Genomic DNA, 22,415 nt, shown 5'->3' on the forward strand with positions numbered 1-22,415 from the left:
CAGCTGGCCTGGCTCTTCAATCCCTAGACTCCAAATCTCAGCCCCAGACTCTCAGCCTGGCGCCCCTGAGAGCCCGTGCCCAGGTGCCCCACACCCCTAGTGCCTATGGATAAGCTGGCCCTGGGCCAACTTCAGAAAACTATTTAGTGCTCATTTCCATGTCATTTGATTCCAGCAAAGGTGTGTGTGTTACAATTCCAGCCCCCTTTGTCCAGAAAATTGTGGGAGAAAAGTGACTAAATTGGGGGCAGTGTACTGGCATATTGTTCTTTCTTGGGAATCATGGGGGGGAAAGGAGTGCGCGGGTGCAGAAAGGGTGGGGTAAGTATTGATGTTGCCCACTGATATTTGCTGTTGTATCACAGCACACCCACAGGTGTGAATGGAATTTAGTGTGGCATGCAGGTATATTGGTCAAAAAGCCACAGTTCCATAACACAAAATGTACTGCGGTGTGAAAGAAACATTAGAAAACAGGGCAGAAGCACTAGCATTATAATCAGGAAAACTAACACAACACTCTCCGCATCTGAATGCACCCGCAGCCTTGCAAAGCGTTATCCTTTAGTCCACCACAATTTTGAGTGCCTCAGCCTAAATGTAGCCAGGGGAAGAGCTGCATAGAAATGCACAGCACCCTCCACTGCTTAGCATCTGCCCCACTTCCTTGCTGCTCAAGGAAGCCATCTGACAGTAAAGATAATATAATAAATGACATTTTTACATCCCATTCTATACACCGAGCAGGGCTCAGAGCACTGATTTTGACCCAGGAAACATTAGAAAGGCCAAGAACGGCACAGCCATTGCCTGTGGTACTCTTGTACTGTCACACAATCCCCCCCTCTCTTTATTATTATTTTATTACATTTTAAACATTTTCATGACACAGAGGGGGGAATAAGTCAATCCCATTTACAGCTAACCCCGGAGGAAAAGGAGGAACCGTCCTCCATGAATTCTAATGTACCAGTGAGCAGGCTGAGAGGCGCTAAGCAACTGATGTTCTCGGGTCGATGTTTTCCTTAGTGCCTTCCTAGTAGGAGGAAGGCTCTCAAATGGTGGAGGTTCAGAACAAGGACTGATGGAACCAGGAGGAGCTGGCACATGCAGAGATAAGGACGTCACCAGGTGGTTCGCTCCTCAAATGGCATTTCCTAGGAATTTTGGGAAGTTGTCTGTCTGCTTTTTGTGTGCTCAGGCACCTCTTGAGAAATCATCACCAAATTTGGCGTGTTCTGGAGCCCCGGTGGAGTGGGGGAGTGCCAAAGCAAATGAGTAATGATGAATAAACAAGTAATGATAAATACCGCAGCTTAGTTCCAGCTTCCAGCTCTGCTGGCCCTTTGCCTGACCTCACAGCACCTCTTACATATATCGTCAAAAAAGAGGATGAAACGGACAACTGAATTGCAAACCCTATTTTGTACATATAGCTGCAAATTTATAAATAACTGCTATAATTAAAATAGAGCCAAAAAATACATCTCGTCCTAGTGGGGATGATTGTGACTCCAGGTGGTCCATGTACCTGCCTGATCAGTCTCAACGTTGACGGCAATTTTAATGCTCTTCCTGATCTCCAGTCTTGATATTTAAACTGAACTTAGATGAGTCAGTCCTTCAAACAGTCAACATCTTCCAGTGGAGGGCTAGCCCCTGAAAGCGTTTAAAAGAGAGGACTGCTCTCTGTTTAGATGGACTTATGATCACCCTAGCCTGAGAAATAAATGCCAAAGCTAACTTAAACAGAAATGTATCTCACCATAGTGGGGGAAAGGATGGACAGGTGAACTGCCTGCTTAGTCTGCTTTCCGGATGCTCCTAGATGTTGATGGGCAACTTCAAGGCCCCTGTTGCTCTCCCTTCTCAGGGTTATTTATGTTTAAGACAAATGTGGACTAGGCAGCCCTTCAAGAAGAGGACTCCTTCCAAAAGGGGACTCTGCTCTGTAAAGGTTGGACATGTAGCTCCCTTATACTTAGCTCTGGTCCACCTTGCTAGACTCCCAGTGGAATTAGAACTGGGTCTGATACTGTTGCCTTTATGCACAGGGATAAGAAAAGGAAGTGGGTCAGTTGAAAATCTTCACCCTTACGCTCAAGAAGAGTTCCTCCACCAACTCAGTCAATAAAATTGTATGTGTGTGAGAGAGAAGACAGAAAAACAAACTATTGAGCAGAAAACACTGCAAAAGAAAAGCGCCATCCGTCATGCATCCTCCACTTTTGGCTAACTGGTGCTCACACATTGCTATAGAGATATATCAGTACATTACAAGGAATCGCTCCCTCTTTCTATGGAATCTAGATAATAGTTTCAATAGCAAAAAGAAGAAGAACAGAGAGATCTATTTTGGAAGTGCAAACAGGGCAAGGCATCTGGGATTGGAACTGTCACCACATAAGAAGCAGATGCAAGCTGTGAGCTGCCTGCTCATTGCTTGAGGATTGATGGCTTGGGCCTGCTCTCCAGTCAGCTGAAGACCCCAAGCATTATTGACAGCAATGGGAGAAGCTGGCTGCTTGGGCTGACTCAAGATGTAGAAAGTCCTCCATGTGACGTGTGTGTGTGTGTGTGTGTGTGTGTGTCAGTGTCATACATCTTTCCTCTATTGGCTTCTGATTCTTCTTTGACTCCTTCAGCCCTGGAGCGATACTCCTAGATCTCTTTGTCCAGCTCCGAAAAGTCTCCTTCCTGGTCAGAGCAGCTGTCTGTGTTATAATCCACTTCATCCCCAAAGGGAAGTTCATCGTCCGTCTCCAGGTTGCCATTGCTGCTGCTGCTTCTGCCACAGAATTGCAAAGAGAGAGACATAAAGAGAATTGAATGCAGGCAGCAAAACACTTGATAAGGCATCACAGCACATGTTAGTATGTGGGAGGGGACTGATAGAATGGCCAGAAATTGAAAAATTCTCATTTTTCTAATCAGTTCTCCACATTTCTGCATGATTCAATTCTATGATTCTACGATCCTGTTTTAGAAGAAATCTGGTAGCTGCTTTGGCCAAGCATCAGTGTGTTACTGTGGCCTGAACTTCTGGAGAAAGCCCCAGTACAGTAGTTCAAGCTGAACATCCTCTCTGTTTTGGATTCAGGTTTCCAATACGTAATTGGGAAAGCTGAGTTTGCTGTGTGTGTGTGTGTGTGTGTGTGTGTGTGTGTGTAGCTAGGGAGCCCTTGCTCAGCAGGAAAATGAAATAAAACCACATTCAAGCAATGCACACAGATACATAGGAATTGATTGCCCCGCTGCACATTTAACGCCTACTGTCCCATAACCCCCATCTAGTGAGGTCTATGGGAGCCTCAGCAGCAATTTGCAACTTTATGATGTGATAAATAGAAATCCTTTGTTTTGATTTTTAATTTGCATATTTATTGAGAGATGACTTGATCTTAATTAGTTCTGCTTTGTATGTATGTGTGTGCGCATATTTGTTTGTTTGCTTGTGTTCTTGAAAGGCTGCTTTGTATGAGTAGGAGCCCCGCGTTCCTGCTGACATAACCAAAAACAAGAGAAAAGACAGACCCATTGGGGCTGTTATTTATTCCTAAGTCAAACACCCCCTCCCCATCTCTCTCACTCTTCTAGAAAAGGCTCTTTTATGTTAAATGCTGGCATAAACATTCAGTTCATGCTATGTACGCTAAGTTCTCAAGCTTTGGTGCTCTTCTGCATTTGAACATCAGAATATCTTGCTCAGCATTGTCTACACGGACTGGTAGTGGCTCTCCATAGTTTTCCTTCCTGCACTACCTAGAGACTCCAGGCATTGAACCTGAGACAGTGTGCAAGGCCAATGCTCTACCATTGAGCTACAGATAGCACTCCCTCTTCTTCTTCTGATGAAGAACTACTTCACGATGAGCTGCAGCCCCCAGAAACTCAGGAACAGCCCAGAACAACAGCCATGGAGGAGTCTCGATGAGGTTTCCCTCAGCCAAATTGACGTTACAATTTTCTCACAATCTTCATTGTTTCCTGGTGATATATTATATTGCTGGCAGCTTTCTACAAGTAAGTTGTAATGTTTGTGAACATTCTTTTTTATTCTTTCTTTTTTATTTCAGACAAAACATTAAAATAAACAAACCAATATAAAACAAGCCAAACATTTCAAAGATCACACTGAGAGAAAGAAATACATAAATGAACCTTGTGTGTCCTCATTACACACTTTGGAAAGAATATATCTATAAATGCCAAACAAACAGCAGACTTACAAAGTTAACAACAATGTCCTTTAAATCTTCGCATCAGTGACATGATGTCAAATTAAAGAAAACTTGGAATATCGAGAAAAAGTTCAGGATAGCATACATCCCCCAAAAGGGGGGTATTATTGGTTCTTCTGGTGAGAAATTGATGAAAGGAAGGAAAGGTGACTGGTTATCATAAAATTTATCTTGCTGAATATCACCTCTGGCTACTCTGCAATGTTGTGTTAGTTTGTCTACAAGTGCCATCTTGCAAACCCTATTGTAGTAAAGGTAAAGGAACCCTGGATGGTTAAGTCCAATCAAAGGCGGCTATGGGGTGTGGCGATCATCTTGCTTTTCAGGCTAAGGGAGCCAGTGTTTGTCCACAGACAGCTTTCCGGGTCATGTGACCAGCATGACTAAACCACTTCTGGCATGACGGGACACCATGACACGTACCAGAGCACACGGAAATGCCGTTTACCTTCACACCACAGCGGTACCTACTTGCACTGCTAGGCTGGCAGAAGCTGGGACAAAGCAACGGGAGCTCACCCCATCACATGGATTTGAACCGCTGACCTTCCAGTCTGCAAGCCCAAAAGGCTCACTAATTTAGACCACAGCGCTATCCGCATCCCAAAAACTCTGCTGTACCAGCTCTGTGTAGTTAACAAACGATCTCTTCTCCATAAGAATGCAATCTCCAACCAGACAGGAAATGGATTATTAACGGCTTAAAAATATGTATCTTTACTTGCTCCCCAGAATAATGATAGCAAGACCAAACTGTGGCCTTTAACCACTGTAATATTCAGAATTTTAATAACTCAGTGTAAAACATCATCCCAAAATCTGGTTATGGCTTGAAACTCCCATCAAAAGTGACTATAAGGTCCATTGGTAGAACACCTCCACCAACCAAGAGAGGAAACCAAGAAACAAATATGACATAAATGCACTGGAGTCGGATTAATTTAAGTGATTGCTTCTTAACAAGTGTAGAAATCAATTTAAAAGAGGGTGGCCACCATATAGCCTTTCAGTTCCTTTCAGATATTTCCCCTATATCTGCTTCCTATATCCAACACAAGTCCCCCTTATTAATGAATAAGTTTATGAACATCCCATGACATCATAGCACCTCATCCAATGATTGCTCCTCTCTGCAAAGCATTCATCATCATCAGCCCATCTTTTATTTTATTTTTTTATCATCAGCCCATCTGTATAGATTTCTGGTTCAGAGCTGTGGCAAACACCCTATAAATAAACACTGTTTATTACAGAAAAACACTTAATAGTTGTCTCCAAGATTCTGTTTGTGATGACTATTTCCTTGATAAGCTTCCTTTTTCTGAGTTCACATTTCCTTCTCTTTCTCCATAAAAGTCTAAAGGAAAGGTATAACTTGTTAGGACTTGTACTAATTAGTTTTTCAGGAGTTCCCAAGGTAATTGCAGCTTGCAAGGTTTGTAATTGATTTCACCAGATTAAAAAAAAAAAAAAGATGCCTGATCGAGGCCTGTAGAAATTTATCATGTCAAAGCAAGGGGAAAACAGCTTGTCAGGCTAAATGGAAGGATCATAAGACTAGAGAACCAAAGGGGCTGACCTCTGGCCCACAATATATCAATTTCTTTAAAGTATGTTTGACCCACCTCACCTTTTGACTATAAGATCCCTTCATCAGTGAAGGCTGGTGCTCATTGGGACTGGTAGGGCAGAAAGCAGGGAGGCCAACAGCAGATGGCACTACAGCCAATGACTGGTAGGGCCAGAACTGATGATACACAGAGCCAACTAATTCTGGTTTTGCTCTCATTCTCCTCCCAGCTAAGTTCTACGAAGGGAACATAAAGACTAAGGAGGAGAAGGCTGAGAACTAGTGACACCTGCCCCCAAGATTAGTTATAAGTAAAGAGTTGGGGGTTGGCTAAGGGCACACTGAGCTTGGTGGGACAATGCCTCATTCACACAAATTGACCCACCTCCACTGCCTGTCACTGCCTCAATAAATAAATAAGAAAATAAGAAAAAACATAAGTGAATGATATATTGTACGTGTAGTAAATTTGTTAAAAGCTCTGAAAAATCTAATTAAAATTAAGATTAAAAAAATAAAACCAGCAGGCTTTGGGGAACTGACTGATTTTAATGAAAGAGCTGCTGGTGTGCTGTTTTTATTGTAGTTATTTGCATGGCTTTAATAGATTTTATATATGCATACAGGTAACTTGCAACTTAGCCACATTTAACTTGTGTGCATTCAGCTTTATGTGATTGGCAAATTTCCCCAAATATTTTTTTAAAGAGAGCAGGTGTCCAGGAAAAAGGACTTTGGCAATCCCACCTGCCATTGAACCCAATGTGTTTTGGCTACAGGCAATTTGGATTTACACGCAGTCCCCGGAACGTAACCCTACTGTAAGTTGAGAGTTGCCTGTATAGTTGAAATTCTGTCAATGCTTTTTTTAATAAAAAAAAATTATTATTTTTTCCCTTTCTCTTTCCATTCCTTTCTCCTTTCTCTGTTGTTAGCAGTTCTTGTTTTTATCTGTAAGCCACCTTGAATCCCAACAGTGAAAATGGCAGGGAATGAATGAATGAACCTGTAGATTGCAAATCTTATTTAAAAATAATGTTAGCATGAAATGATAAAACCATAAAAAAGAACACAGTTGAACACAACAAATAGTAAATAATAATACTAATGCCAATACTACTATTAGTAATAATAAATAGGAGAAGAAGCAACAGCCACATAACACAAAGCAAGTTGACCAGATGCAATAGTCTGGGATCATGTTATTCGCAGCAGTATGATGCCATTTTAAACAGTCATGGCTTCTCTCAAAGTATTCTGGGAAGTGTAGTTCAGGGTGCTGAGACTTGGTAGCAAAATCCTATTCCGCCTCACAGAACTACAATTCTCAGAGTGAGGGGCGCCAACTCCTGGAGGCCCTACCCTTTTCGGCTCCCCAAATGTTCAAAATAATTAGGCCCAAGCACTGAGCCAAGCGCAGTGTGGTTTCAATGGCCAGCTTCTCCTCCTCCTCCTCCTCCTCCTCCTCCTCCTCCTCCTCCTCCTCCTCCTGTTGAACCCATCCGTTCCTTAGAATCAGCATCAAAGGCATTGCTCATTGGCCCATGTCAGGGGTTCAGGAGCAGAGGCACAGGAAAGGGAGGAAACAGAGAGCGAGGGGGAGGAATCCGAAGGAAATATGAGCGATGACAGCGGCCCGAGATCTCCAAGTCTTTCCAGTGAATCGGAAGATTCACAGAAAGGGGCGCCAGTGGTCAGAGCAAGGGGGGCGCCTAGGGGGACACACCAGGAAGAAGGGACCAGAGGAGACTCAGAGAGCAGCAGTTGGAAATCGGGACCAGCTTCTCCACCAGAGCACAGTAGGGGGGAGGGGTCGCAGGCATCGGGAGCTGGCGGCTCGCCGCAAGCGGGAAGACAGGAGTTAGGATTGGCCACACCTCCATCGGGGAGCAAGGAAACGGTCAAGAGGAAGGTCGAAGGCTGCGCGCGCGCGCCAAGTTCAAATGCACAGGAAGGCGGCACAGTAAGCAGTCCGGATAGGGAGCCAGGTCCTAAAGCCCGCCGCAAAGAGGGAGCAGAGTCCGGGGGGTCGGCGTCAGAAGAGTCCAGGAAGGAAGAGACCACGGGGGGTAGAGGGACCCAGAGGAGGAAGGAAAGACGGAAGAGGTGGAGGAAGGCTAGAGTATTAAGTTGGTGTACAGGAGGCGGAGACTCAGACGGAGCTTCGCCGGTCTAGCTTCTAAGACGTAGAGCTGCACGCTGTGGCTTGAAAATGGAACTTGTAACTCAATAAAGACTTTTGTACAGTAATACCGGCTGGCGTGGTCCTCTGTGAGCTGGGACCTGGAAGCAGCTCTGACAGCCCACATTTAAAATCAGTTAGAAGGCAATTTCTCCTCCCTTAGTAGAGACATTCCATGGCAGAACCATGGAACAGAACAGCTGGATCGAGCTGTTACGGGGTTCAGTGACAGAAGAGATCACTTTGTGTAGACTAAAGAAGGAAAGGGCAGAACAACCTTTGGGGTGGAGAAATAGGAGGGGGCAGCTAAGAGATTAAGGTGCATCTATTCAGTGGGGGTACAGAGTAGATTTGTTGTCCCAATGTGTGTGTGTGTGCGTGTGTGTGTGTTAGTTAAAAAATAATGCAGAGCTAAAAATTGCAACCAAAAAAGGTTTCTTTCCCCCTGGTAACCATAGCAATGCCACCCTCCTGCATTAATAAAAATGAAAAAGTGGCCCTTGGAGTAATTTAAGTTGTGAACCCCTTTGTAGCAGAGCTACAATCTGGGAGAAGCACATCACTGCATCAGTAAACTAAATAATACTTTCCCTCTAGATACTTTCATGCATTTGAGCTGAAATTTAATTGAAGCATTTTTTTTTCTAAGGGGAAGAACGAGCAGAAATAAAAAATAAAAAAACAAAGAAGCTTTGGGGATCAGTACAGAGACTTGCCTCCCCCTGTTTTGTGACTGCCTTGCATCTGTTCAAGTCAGTTTGTTTTATTAATGCTCGCTTGGCCTAAAGCGATCGGAGGGATGTTAAAAGATGCAGTGTTAGCACAGTACTGACACAGGGATTCCCCCCCTCCCCTGTAAGAAAGAAAATTAACGATTGCACATAAGATTGAACCTGGCCTTTCTCCAGCTCTCCGATCTTCCACATTTTTGGGGTTAACCCCCCCCCCAACAAACCTAGCACAGCGGAAGGAGAATAAAGCACATAGATGTATTGCTCCATTATATGCAAGAGGGTTCAGAGAGCCAATACTGAAGGAGAGCAAATGATCTGCAGAGACCTTCAAGTTCAAGTCTAAGAAAGGTATAAGATTGCCACTTTCCCCCCCAGCTTCTGAATTTTTCGGTAGCAAACATTAGGAAACAAGAATTCCGATCTCCTTGCCAAGACAATAACTTGGGGGTAGAGCAGCTGTTTTGTACACTGTGGGTTCCTGGTTCAATTCCCGGCCTCCCCTGTCAAAAAGAATTCAACTAGCAGGTGATTGGGAAGATCTTCTGCTTGATATCCTGGAGAGTTGCTGCTGGTCAGTGTGGACAATGCTGGCTAAACCTTAGATGACGACATCTGAAAGATCAGGGTTCAATAAACCACACAGTCATGAAGCTCATTGGATGAGCATAGGCCAATTGCCATCTCCCAGTTCAACCCACCTCACAAGCTTGTTGTGATAACGAAATCTCGAGGGGGGAACCATGGATGGTACCTTGAACTCCTTGGAGGAACGGTGGCATACAAATGCAATCAGTAAATGAAATATCTGGTGCTATTTATTAGTGGCAAAAATAGACACTTTGAAGCCACAATCCTATGCACATTTATCTGAGAGCAAGTCCTCAGCTCTGTGGGAGTTACTTTTGAGTAAACATTTATATGATTGTGCTTAATCACGTGAGCAATCTCCATCCCATCCTGTGTTCATCCCAATCACTGCTGCTTCCGTTCTGCTACAGTTCGGCTTTTGTTAAAATCTATGTTTTCCATCTCACTATCCACTAAGACTGAAATGAACATCATTAATCTCTCTCAGCTATCTGCCTACCTCCCATTCCCACCACCCTTCTGAGTAACACCCCTCCCCACCTTCTCACTATATAGAAGGATCTGGCAACTTCTGTTTCAGTGTATCTGAAGAAGTGTGCATGCACACGAAAGCTCATACCAAGAACTAACTTAGTTGGTCTTTAAGGTGCTACTGGAAGGAATTTTTTTATCATTAATCATGTGATTGATTTCAATGCTTTTCGGTGGAAGGGAAGCATTGAAAACACCAAAAATAACATAATTGTTCATATGCTATTTGCAGACTAAAAGAATGACGGTGGTGAATATCATTCATATTCACTTGTGTGATTTCCATCCCTGACCTTAGATGAATACGCCAATTGTGTCAATTTCGGCTCCCATTTCTGTTTCCAACTCTCCAGCCTCTCTAATTGTGCTGCAAGCGTTACACCTCTATGAATACACCATCCCTGTGTAAATAATCTAGGTTCTGGCCATTTTTATATAGGGTAGCTGGAAAACTGATGTGAGAGATCTTCATCTTACATAGCACCAAAAAATAGGAAGCGCATCACATACACACACCCCCACACACAAAAGACAACTAAAGTGGATACAAATTTGCATGAAAGTTTGATACAAATTTGCATGAAAGTTCTGTATGCTAATTTATATGTACTGGTGCACACTTAGACATGATTAATTGCTAAAATTCAGTCAAAAATGCCTCTTGCTGGACAGAAGGAAGACTGGCCAATGGAGCGTGTGCCTGTTCAATCTGCAGATCAGATAATGATGGGCAAGAAGTTGTTCTCTGTTTCCCCTGTTCTCCCTTCTTATGATTTCTCTCTTTGAAGCAGAGATTCACACTATTCATTTAAAGCACTATGGCCCTACTTTAAATGGTCTTGGCTTCCCCCAAAGAATTCTGGGAGCTGTAGTTTGTTAAGGATATGGAGAATTGTTAGGAGACCCCTATTCCTCTCACAGAACTACAATTCTCAGAGTGCTTTAACAATCAATCTGACTTCACATGTTCAAACAGTATGTATCATTTGGATGCCTGAGAAAGGCAGAGTCAGCTCCCGAGAAACGCAGTCAGCCGGTGAACATGATCCAGACCCCACCCTCTCCATACATACATTCATTCATGTGTATCAGGGAGTATTGTGGTTTTTATTATTATTATTATTATTATTTGTTACCATGTTATGTATTATAGTGTTTTTATATTGTAAACCATCCTGTGATCCTTGGATGAAGGATGGTATAGAAGTAGTAGTAGTAGTAGTAGTAGTAGTAGTAGTAGTAGTAGTAGTAGTAGTATCTTTCCCTGAACTTGGTGTGTTGTATGAAATATGGCTAAAATCTGAACTCATAGAAACAACAACTCTTGAGTACTGTGGAAGCTGAACTATTAGAGTAAACATATGCAGTCTTCAGAGACAAAACAATTTAACATATGTATGAATAGTTCGAATTCAACATGGACATGCTCCTTAGATCTGCAGCTTGACAATGGAAGTTTACAGAGAAAATTGATTTAATTGCTTTGCAAATCTATAACTCTCTGTAGGTTATTCATGTATTCATCTTCCATTATGTTTGAGTTTGAGATTATGTAAATGTGTTTACATAAACCATGGTTGGCAGGTTCATCTGTGTCCCCTGATGCACAGCTTCAGCTATGTGGGGGGAAGGGTTTGGGGCTTGGATCTGGGTCCAACTCCTTGAAGGCTTGAAGAAACAATATTAGTTTGGCAGGGGTGAAGGGGTGTGTGTGTGTGTGTTATTGACAGCTTAAAATCCAGAAATTTAAATGGGAACGGCAACAATTTGCTGCTTGTAACTGTGATATTTTGAGCTAACGTCTTGTTAATGAACCTGTGTTTGAAAGCTTTGATCACACACCTTATGTCATTTTTTTTGTTTCTACCATAATGGGAAGGGGGAATAATGTTTCATTCCCACAGAAATGTGCTGGGTAATTAGTTGCCATTTACTTCATCATATGCTGCTCAGACCCGGCTCTGATCTGCAGTTAGTGTCATGAGTCCCATGGAGATCCCTTGGAGTGGGGATCTTGGCAGATGGAGGAAGAGATTGTGGAGTTGGAGCTAGACAGCGCAGAGGAGGGCCCGAGCAGGATGGGGTTGACAAGACTGGTGCCTCAAAAAATGTCTGAGTTAGAAGACGTGGCGAGTGATCAGACTCAGGAGCTGGATCCTGGGGAAGGTTCAAGCAGGTTGTCAGAGAGGTATCCTGCCCCTATGATACCTCTAGCCAGGTACCTCTAAAGGGTCACGGTTGCCAGCCCCTCCTGTTACTCCTCTTACTAAGCAGCCTCCTCCAGGAGAGGTTCAGGAGAGTGAGTTGGATACAGAGCTGGCACCTCCAGCACCAAGGACACAGAGATGCCAGTGTTGCCATGTACAAACCTCACAAGCCCAGCCCACTTGCAGAAGCACCCATTTGCTAGCCTGGAGTAGAGGTGGCTGCTGTTTGCCACGCTAATGCTTCTGCCTGCCCCCCCCCCCTTTAAAAGGAAGAGGCAGAGGGTGTGAAGCTTGTTGGGTCAACTCAGGTCTCGACTCAGGTCACTATTTTAAATCAAACTGTAGGCTAAACATATGACAATGGGCTGTAGCCAACTAAGTCAACGTAAAGGTAAAGGGACCCCTGACCATTAAGTCCAGTCATGGCCAACTTTGGGGTTGCAGTGCTCATCTCACTTTATTGGCCGAGGGAGCCGGCGTACAGCTTCCGGGTCATGTGGCCAGCATGACTAAGCTGCTTCTGGCGAACCAGAGCAGAGCATGGAAACAGAATTTACCTTCCCGCCAGAGCGGTACCTATTTATCTACTTGCACTTTGACGTGCTTTCGAACTGCTAGGTTGGCAGGAGCCGGGACCGGTCAACAGGAGCTCACCCCATCGCGGGGGATTCGAACCGCCAACCTTCTGATCAGCAAGTCCTAGGATCTGTGGTTTAACCCACAGATCTATTTAAATCATTGGCCTTAAGTTAATACTTTGATTGTGGTGGGTCTACTCTGAGTATGGCATAAGTTGGCTTCCACACAATACCTTATGGAGGGAATGTTTAAACTGGCCATTATTTAGGGGGAAAGCCAGACATAACCGTGAAGCTTGCAGTTCTGAGATTCATATTATGGGCAATGGAAACTCATCATGATCCCCTCAAGTATGACGGCAGCATTATATCTCCCTGATTCCTTTAATCCAAGCCAAAGAATAGCTTCCCTCTTCCTTCCTCTCAACCTGATCAGCAAACATCTCTTCCTTCCTCAGCTCTCTCTTCACAAGTGCTCTTCTCTTTCTTTCCATGGCTACTGTTGCCTGACTAGGCTCCAGCATAGGAGGAAGTAAGGCATTCCTTCCAAGGTAAGTGGCCTGATGGGTTTGGGGAATCACAGGTCTGAAGGAACGGGACTGGGGGGACTCATGGGACAGTGGAAGGATCAGAGTCCATTATACCTCTGACTGGGTGTACAATAGATTCCCATCCTTTGAGGAACTGGTTTGTATTATTTTAAGCCAGGGGTTACCAACATGTGACTGCCAATGTGTTTGGCAATACCTCTTATGGTGCCCATGAAAGGTCTCATTAAACATCCCCTCAGCCCATGGAAGGTCTCATTAAACATCCCCTCACAATAGACTGTTGGCTGTCCCTGCTCAGTTCCTGTTTGCATAAGTAATCAGCTTCCCCTACATTGCTCCCTTAAACATGCCCCCTTGGATGCCAGAACTGGACGCCCATCCTCCTAACCATTCCGAGCAGAAGAGAGGCACAAAGGGCTTCATTTTGTAAGGGGGGTGGTGATTGGTGTACATGCTTTTAATCCCCGCTGATGGTGTGGCCAATGGGGACAGGGAGGTTGCCCACACCATTTTGTGGTCCTTCCTCTTTTGGATGTGGCAGCCATTTTGTTATGCCACACAGAGCTTTCTCATAATTCCAAGGGTGTCCTCTGCCCCTTAAAGCTCAGCGACTGCTTTTAATTAGGTGAACTGGGGAGGCGGGTGGGAGTAGGTGTGCTTCACTAGAATCTTATGGCATCTGATTTGCAAAACAGAACTTTGTTGGTTAAAAACTGGAGAGCTCAGCCAGAAAAAGACCCTACAAATCCAGTTGGCAATTATTAAAAGGGGGGGAGCACACCCATGTGTGTTTTCTCAAATTAATTTCCACCAGCTTTGCTCATAGGTCATGCTTTTCTTTGCTTCTGTTGTCTGCCTCACAAGGGATCTCTGAGTTCTGATTAGTGCAGAAGACAAATGTGGAAAAGTTGTGTGCGTGCTTTTGTGTTACCAAAGGGTTTTTTCCCCATTTGCTGCTTCTGTGTGTGCCTTAGTGAATGGGTTTAAAAGAGGATTGGACAAATGCATGGAGGAGAATAAGGCTTCTAAGTGGCTGCTAGCCACAATGGCTATCCTCTAACTCCACAGTTGGAGATGGTGATGGTTCTGAATACAAGTTTCTGGAAATCACAGGAGGGGATCATGTTTGTCAGAGCTGCTTCAAGATCCTAGCTCACAGAGGATCACGCTAGCCAGCGGTCATTAAGTAAAAGTCTTTATTGAGTTACAGTTTCCATTCCCAAGCTGCTGCGTGCAACTCTACGTCTAATGGCTAGATCGGCGAAGCTCCGTCTGAGTCTCCGCCTCTTGTGCACCAACTTAATATCCTAGCCCTGCTCCACCTTTTCCGCCTGACTGCTCTCCTCTGGGTCCCTCTGCCCCCCGGGGTCTCTTCCTTCCGGGATTCTTCTGACGCCGACCCCCCGGAACTCCCTGTCTCCTTGCGCCGGGCTTTAGGACCTGGCTCCCTTTCCTGGCTGCCTACTGCGTCACTTTCCTGTGCATTTGAACTTGGCGCGCGCGCCCAACCTTCCACTTTCCGTCTGACCGTTTCTTCGCTCCCCGATGGAGGTGTGGCCACTCCTGACTCGTGCCCTCCCCCCTGTTGCGAGCTGCCAGCGCTTGATCTCTGGCGCTCCTCCTCTTCCCTGCTCTCTGGCTGTGACGCTGGTCCCGATTTCCAACTGCTCTCCTCTGAGTCCCCTCTGGCTCTATCTTCCTGGGGTGTCCCCCTAGGCTCCCCCCTTGCCCTGACCACTGGTGCTCCTTTCTGTGAATCTTCTGATTCACTGGAAAGACTCGGAGATCTCGGGTCGTCGTCATCACTCATCTTTTCTTCTGCCTCCTCCCCCTCGCTCTCTGTTTCCTCCCTTGCCCTTGCCTCTGCTCCTGAACCCCTGACATCCATCCCCCCCTCGAAGCCCCCCGTTCCCCCCTCCCCTCCTTCCGGTGCGGGAACTGGGTGCTGCTGTGTCAGAGGGACGAACGTCGGATACAGTTCGCTTCCCGTGGCGGGCCTCCATCTGAAGTCTCCCGGTTCTGCCTCCCTGCTCTCGTCGACGACGGTCACCTCCGCTTCCATCTCTGTGCCGCCGTGCTCGAAACCAGGGTCGTCCCCGAAAACGTCCATGTCCGTCTCTCCCTCACTTCCTCCTGGCGGCGTTGCTCGTCCTGGACCTTCCTGCCACTTCCTGCGCCACTGCTCCTCTGGTCTATCGTCCCACCAATACGAGGGTTCTGAGGCAGATCCCGAGGGTGACCCCTCCGGGGAACGGGCGTCTCGTATCGGGTCCTCGTCCGAGTCGAACCCCCGGAACGTGCTGGCAGAAAGCGTTGGCGTGAAAAGCCAGTCGTCGAAAAATTCTGCTGGCATTGGTCTATGTGGGAAGAGGGCATGAAACTCGTCTTTGAGCAGAGGTTCGTCCAAGGCGTAGCCCGGCACCCAGCTGTTCGCACTGGCCGGGGTGCCCTCCTTGGCGAGAAGGTATTCTACCCCTTCTTCCCCCCATCTGGAGTCCAAAATCTCCGTGACTTCGTTGATGCGTTCCTTCTGTGCCACTCCCGCGTGCCCGGTTTCTTCTCTGAGCGGACTCGGTGCCATTCCGGGTTCCTGAAACCTGTGCGGTGCCTTGTAGGGGGTGAGCACCGATCTGTGGAACACCGGATGCATTCTGGAACCCTCCGGAAGCGCCATCCTGAAAGCCACCGGGTTGACCTGCTCTTCGACTTGGTAGGGCCCCAGTTGCTTATGCCCCAGCTTCTTCTTGGCCAACGACCTGGCCGGCACTGCGTGGGCTGCTAACCAGACCCAGTCTCCCACATGGATCTCTTCGCCAACCCTTCTGTGTTTGTCCGCTTGCACCTTGTATGCATGTTTGGCCAGCTCCAGGTGTCGCCGCAGCTGATCGTGGACCTCCTGCAACTCCGACGCGAACGCATCTGCTGTCTGCGGCTCCCCCTCCCCCATCCTTTCCAGTCCCGGGAAGGTTCTGGGGTGCCTCCCATTGTTAGCGAAGAACGGCGTGACCCCCGTGGACACGTGCTTCGTGTTGTTGTAGGCAAACTCGGCGAGCGGCAGGTAATCCACCCACGTCGCAGGCTGTTGATTCGCATAACATCTCAGGTACTGCTGCATGATGGCATTGACCCGCTCCGCCTGCCCGTTGGTCTGCGGGTGTCTCGCCGACGCCAGGTTGATCTTGACGTTCAGGAAGCCCATCAGCTTCTGCCAGAAATTCGAGATGAACTGTCGCCCCCGGTTGGACAGAATAGACCGTGGCAGACCGTGAACCTTGAACACGTGGTCTATGAACAGTTTGGCGGTTTGCTCCGCCGTGGCCACCTTGGCACACGGAATGAAATGTGCCATCTTGGAGAACAAGTCCACCACCACCAGCACGGCCGTCTTGCCCCTCGAGCTGGGCAGATCCGTGACAAAGTCCAGGGCCACCCTCTCCCATGGTTCGACCGGAGTTTGCAGCGATTCCAACAGTCCGGCCGGTGGTTTGTGCACCGGTTTGGCCCTCTGGCAGGTGTCACACCTCGCCACGTAGTCCGCGACCTCCCCTCTCATTCCGGGCCACCAGAAGTCCCTGGCGACTAATTCCACCGTCTTCTCCTTGCCAAAGTGCCCGGCAGTGGGCGCGTCGTGCAGCTGCTGCAGTACCTTGGCGCGAAGTTCGTCTCCCGGCACGTAGATGGCCCCTTTGCGAATGAGCAATCCATCTCTCAGCTGGAACTCGTCGGTCGCTGCCGTGCCCCTGTGCACCTCTGCCATCTTCGCTTGCGCGAAGGAGTCATCCTGCAACGCTCGCCGCACCGCCTCCAGGTCCACTGTTGCCGCAGCGCACGCCCACACTGTTGGTGCGAAGATGTGCATGGCGGCCGCTGGCTTGGCGTCCTCCAGATATTGTGGCTTACGAGAGAGAGCGTCCGCCATGATGTTGGTGTCCCCCAGGACATACTCTATTCGGAAGTTAAAGTTCGCAAAGAACTCAGCCCAACGTATCTGCCTTTGGTTCAGGAACTGTGCCGTGCGCCAGTGCTCCAGATTCTTGTGGTCCGTGCAGACCTGCACCGTGTGCTTGGCGCCGATCAGGAAGTGCCTCCATGCTTTGAACGCTGCATGAATGGCCAGCAACTCCCTGTCCCAGATGGTGTAGTTCTGCTCGGACTTGCTGAGCTTCCTGGAGTAAAACGCTCCCGGCCGCCAAACCCCCTGCGGGTCTTTCTGCAGCAGGACTGCTCCCACGGCTCTGTCCGAGGCGTCTGTCTCCACCCTCATCGGCCTGCTGGGGTCGACATGCAGCAGCTGCTCTTCCGACGCGAAGAGACGCTTGAGTGCCTGAAAGGACTGCTCCGCCTGCTCTGTCCAGATGAACTTCTTTTTTTTGGAGCTAAGCGTGTCCGTGATGGCCGCTGTCTGCATAGTGAAGCCTTTGATAAACTTGCGATAGAAGTTCGCGAAGCCGACAAACCGTTGGACCTCCTTCCGGTTGCGTGGGCTCTTCCAGTCCAACACCGCTCGAACCTTGGCGCTGTCCATGGCGAGCCCCTTGTCAGACAACTTGTAGCCCAGAAAATCCACCTCCGTCACGTCAAATTGGCACTTCTCCAGCTTGGCGTAGAGCCTATGCTGCTGTAGCCTGCTTAGCACTTCTTTGACGTGTCTGTCATGCTCCTGCTGCGATTCCGAAAAGATCAGGATGTCATCTAAGAAACAGACGCACGTCTTGTAGAGGAGCCCCGCCAACACGTGATGCATGAACGCTTGAAAAACGTGGGAGCCATTTTGCAATCCAAAAGGCATAACTCTATATTCGTAGGTGCCCAGCGGCGTGAACATGGCTGTCTTCCACTCATCCCCTTCCCGCATGCGAATGAGGTTGTACGCCCCTCGCAGGTCTAACTTGGTGAACACGCTGCCCTTCCGTACCTTTGCGAGGAGGTCGTCGATTCGGGGCATGGGGAAGTCCGATGGCTTGGTCACACTGTTTAAGATGCGATAGTCCACCACAAGTCTTTTTTGGGGCGTGTCCCGCTTCTTAACAAAGAATACAGGACTGCCCCCCGCTGCCTTGGACTCCCGGATGAAACCGCGCTCCAAATTATGATCTATGAACTCTTTGAGTTCCTGCAGTTCGTCCTCAGACATGGAATACAGCTTCCCTTTAGGCAGCGCCGCCCCCGGCAGCAGGTCAATTTTGCAGTCATATGGTCTGTGGGGGGGTAGCCTGTCTGCCTCCTTCTCGCAGAAAACCTCCAAAAATTCTGCGTACTTGTGGGGAATCGCTTGCAGCGTGCCTAGCAGCAGCTGTGTCTCCTCTTCCTCTCCCTCCTGCCGGGGGACGATGCAGTGTTCAGCACAAAAGGAAGAGCCGAAGGTCAGCTGCCTCTGGTACCAAGCCAGCGTTGGGCTGTGCTTGTCCAGCCAACTCATGCCCAATACAATGGGCGTGTCCGATAGTTGAGTGACGTTGAAGCTGATGATTTCCTTGTGATTCCCAAGGCGCATCACCATTGGTGGCGTCTGCTTCACCACTTGCCCCCCTAGCAGCTCCCTGCCATCCACCGTGACCACCTGCAGGGGCAGCGTGGCCGGCAGCAACTGTATAGCGTGCCGGTCTACAAAGTCTTGCCCTATAAAGTCCGCATTACTTCCCGAGTCAATGGTGAGCGGCACGTCCATGGTGATTCCATTGGGCAGCTGGAGCGATGCGGCGAGCCTCACTACTGGTTTGGGCGGGAGGGGGTCCATGGGCTGTGAAATCTCCGGGGACTTCTTCACTGACACGTCTGGCTGGGCCCCATTGCCTCTTCCTCCAGCCAGACATCGTCGTTTCCCTGCTGTGGTCCTCCTTGTTGCGTTGCTGCAGTTACCATTGCTGAGGCTGCAGTGTGCTTGTGGAGCCTCCGGGGACACTCTTTCGCCATATGCCCTGGATCCTCGCAGATGTAACACTTCCTGTTCCCTCTAGGAGGCTTCGCTTTCACTGTTGTCGGTGCTAGGGCTCTGGCTGCTGATTGAGCCCTTGCACTTCCAACCTCCATAGGTTCCACTCCTCCTCCTGGCGGAGGCGTGGATTGCGCACGCGCTGCTTCTCTGGGAAGGAAGGAGGAGCCCCTGGCTGGTTCGCGCCCTCCACGCCCTTCGTCCCTGCTCCACGGACGTTCTTCCAGCCGCACCCCCACGGCTAGCGCCCTCTGAACGATCTCCTGCGTGGTCCGGGGTCTCTCCCCCCTCGCAATTTCATCTTTAACAGAGCCGTGCAATCCCTCCCAAAACAGGTCTCTTACAGGAGCCGAATCCCTGTCCCATTCCAGAGCACTGACCAAAGCGAAAAAGCGGGCATGATACTGCCTTACGCTGGCCCTCCCTTGTTTCAGTCCATGTATCTGCTGCCGAGCAAGATCCACGTCAATGCTTGATAAGAAACACCCATCCATCGCTTTAATAAAGGCATCCGCATTTTGGAGCGCCGGATCCTTATCCCTCCACAAATTGCGCAGCCATGCTTTAGCTTCCCCATGCAAATGGGACATGATGAACCCCACTTTCTCTTGCTCATCTCTAAAGTCTTTTTTCAGCAGTTCCAGTGCGCACATTACATCTGCTCTAAAGTTGGGGTACTGCTGCAGGTTCCCATCGAAGTGAGAGACCAGACCGCCTGTTCGTCTCGCCAACCCAATTCCCTCCTGTCTGGGTGTCAGTTGCCCGTGCTTCGTAAGCATGTCCAACCTGACCTGGAGATCCCTGCAGGCGGCAGCTGCCTCCTCCTCTCTCTTCCTGGATGCGAGAGCCTCGGCATTCAGTTGTGACACTGCTTTTCTGAGTTCCTCTATCTGCTGCTCAGCCGTCATGTTGTCTGCCGTTCGTGAGCTAGCTAGTAGGCACCTGCTTCTCTCCTCTCCTCGAGGCTGTAGATGCCCACAATTTTGGAGACGGAGCTTACTGTCAGAGCTGCTTCAAGATCCTAGCTCACAGAGGATCACGCTAGCCAGCGGTCATTAAGTAAAAGTCTTTATTGAGTTACAGTTTCCATTCCCAAGCTGCTGCGTGCAACTCTACGTCTAATGGCTAGATCGGCGAAGCTCCGTCTGAGTCTCCGCCCCTTGTGCACCAACTTAATATCCTAGCCCTGCTCCACCTTTTCCGCCTGACTGCTCTCCTCTGGGTCCCTCTGCCCCCCGGGGTCTCTTCCTTCCGGGATTCTTCTGACGCCGACCCCCCGGAACTCCCTGTCTCCTTGCGCCGGGCTTTAGGACCTGGCTCCCTTTCCTGGCTGCCTACTGCGTCACTTTCCTGTGCATTTGAACTTGGCGCGCGCGCCCAACCTTCCACTTTCCGTCTGACCGTTTCTTCGCTCCCCGATGGAGGTGTGGCCACTCCTGACTCGTGCCCTCCCCCCTGTTGCGAGCTGCCAGCGCTTGATCTCTGGCGCTCCTCCTCTTCCCTGCTCTCTGGCTGTGACGCTGGTCCCGATTTCCAACTGCTCTCCTCTGAGTCCCCTCTGGCTCTATCTTCCTGGGGTGTCCCCCTAGGCTCCCCCCTTGCCCTGACCACTGGTGCTCCTTTCTGTGAATCTTCTGATTCACTGGAAAGACTCGGAGATCTCGGGTCGTCGTCATCACTCATCTTTTCTTCTGCCTCCTCCCCCTCGCTCTCTGTTTCCTCCCTTGCCCTTGCCTCTGCTCCTGAACCCCTGACAATGTTCTTATGCTCTGGTCCTGCTGGTAGGTTTCCCAGAGGCATCTGATTGACCATTGTGAGAGCAGGATGCTGAACTGGTCCAGCAACCTATTTTCATGCTCTTACTGCAGAAGTAGGGAACCATATGCTTAGAGGCCAAGTGTGGCCAATGGACTTTTCTATATGGCCCTCAGTCCTCTTCCCAGACCACATCCTTCATTGGCTCTACTTCACACCCTCCTTGAGTATTTCATACCCTCCAACATTTCTCCGATGAAAATAGGGACGTCCTATTCCATAATAATAAAGATAATTTTATTATCTATACCCTAACCGTCTGACTGGGTTGCTCCAGGCACTCTGGGTGGCTTCCAACATACATAAATCATAAAAAACTATACAGAGCTGCCTTCAGATGTCTTCAAAAGGTTGTATAGTTAACTATCGCCTTGGCTTGGGGGTCACATAACTCCATACCCTCTGATGAAAATAGGGATGTCCTACCATACCCACCAACATTTCTCCAATGAAAATAGGGGCATCCCAAGGAAAAGTGGGATATTCTGGGATCAAATCAGAAACCGAGACAGCTTCTGTAAATCTGGGACTGTCCCTGGAAAATAGGGATACTTGGAGGGTCTTGTATATCTGCCTAGCTGGAATGCTTGTTGTTTGTGTGGATAGAGGTGTGTGTGTGTGGAAACTAGGCTGCTGTAGTAAAGTAACTATTTGCATCTATTCAGTGCTATTTTTCTAGAAAAAGAGGTACCAGAACTCACCATGAATACCTCCCTTGTTCTCTTAGAATGCCCATGGCGGCCACCTGAGAGGTGCCAGAACTGAGTTCCATTGAGTTCCAGCTGAAAAAGCATCTATTGTTCTGCAGTCTTTTGTCTATGGCCCCACCCACCACTCATAAGTGGGCTTAAAAAGGTGGCCCAGTAAGGAAGGCGGCCTTCAAGCTAAAAAAAAAAGTCACATCCCTGTCGTAGTATAATTCAGACACATGCAATAGCTGGCCTAATGTAGCTCACCTTCCATATATTGTGGCTGTCCAGATGTTAGACATCTCCCCTATTTTTGGAGCCATAAGCAGGCAGTAAGAGCTGAGTTTGTTAATCCCCAGGTGGGTCATAAGAATAATATTTAGCATTAATACAGTGCTTTCGAGTACTCAAATCAAGATTACTTATCTCAGTAATCTCAGCCTTCTGCATAGCATTACACAGGAGACATCTTGTCTCTTGTCCCTATTCATGAACGTTTTTCACTTGAAAGCCGGTCCCATTAATGTCACTAGAATTGACTTCCTGAATGGCAGTGCTTAGAATTGGCAATATCAGCAACGTTCCTTAATTATCTGGTTCAGAATATGAATTTGTCCAGCTCTTCATGCTCTGCTGCATTAGGAATTAAGCTTCATTGCCTCCCAAATGTACCTCTCTGGCTAGGAAAGTAAAATAAAATTAAGAAGAGAAGAAGGACCCTGCTGGATCAGGCCAGATGTTCATCTAGTCCAGCAGCCTATTCTTACAGGGGCCAACCAGTTGCCTATAGCAGGGGC

General features: G+C 48.1%; 1 protein-coding gene across 2 annotated transcripts in view; it reads right to left on the bottom strand.

The window, feature by feature from the left end:
- Positions 1–1,406: 1,406 nt before the first annotated feature.
- Positions 1,407–22,415, bottom strand: part of AGBL1 (AGBL carboxypeptidase 1) — a 413,198-nt gene continuing 392,189 nt past the window's right edge. The window contains exon 23 of one of the 2 annotated variants that reach the window (XM_081171065.1): positions 1,407–2,785. In XM_081171065.1, coding sequence (XP_081027191.1) covers positions 2,662–2,785 — 124 coding nt within the window. In that variant the 3' untranslated portion in view covers positions 1,407–2,661. Of the gene's footprint in view, positions 2,789–22,415 lie in introns of both variants that reach the window. The other variant, XM_081171064.1, reaches the window with a different exon arrangement.

The sequence above is a fragment of the Podarcis bocagei genome (genome assembly GCF_964188305.1).
Source record: "Podarcis bocagei genome assembly, chromosome: 14".
Taxonomy (NCBI): Eukaryota; Metazoa; Chordata; class Lepidosauria; order Squamata; family Lacertidae; genus Podarcis; species Podarcis bocagei.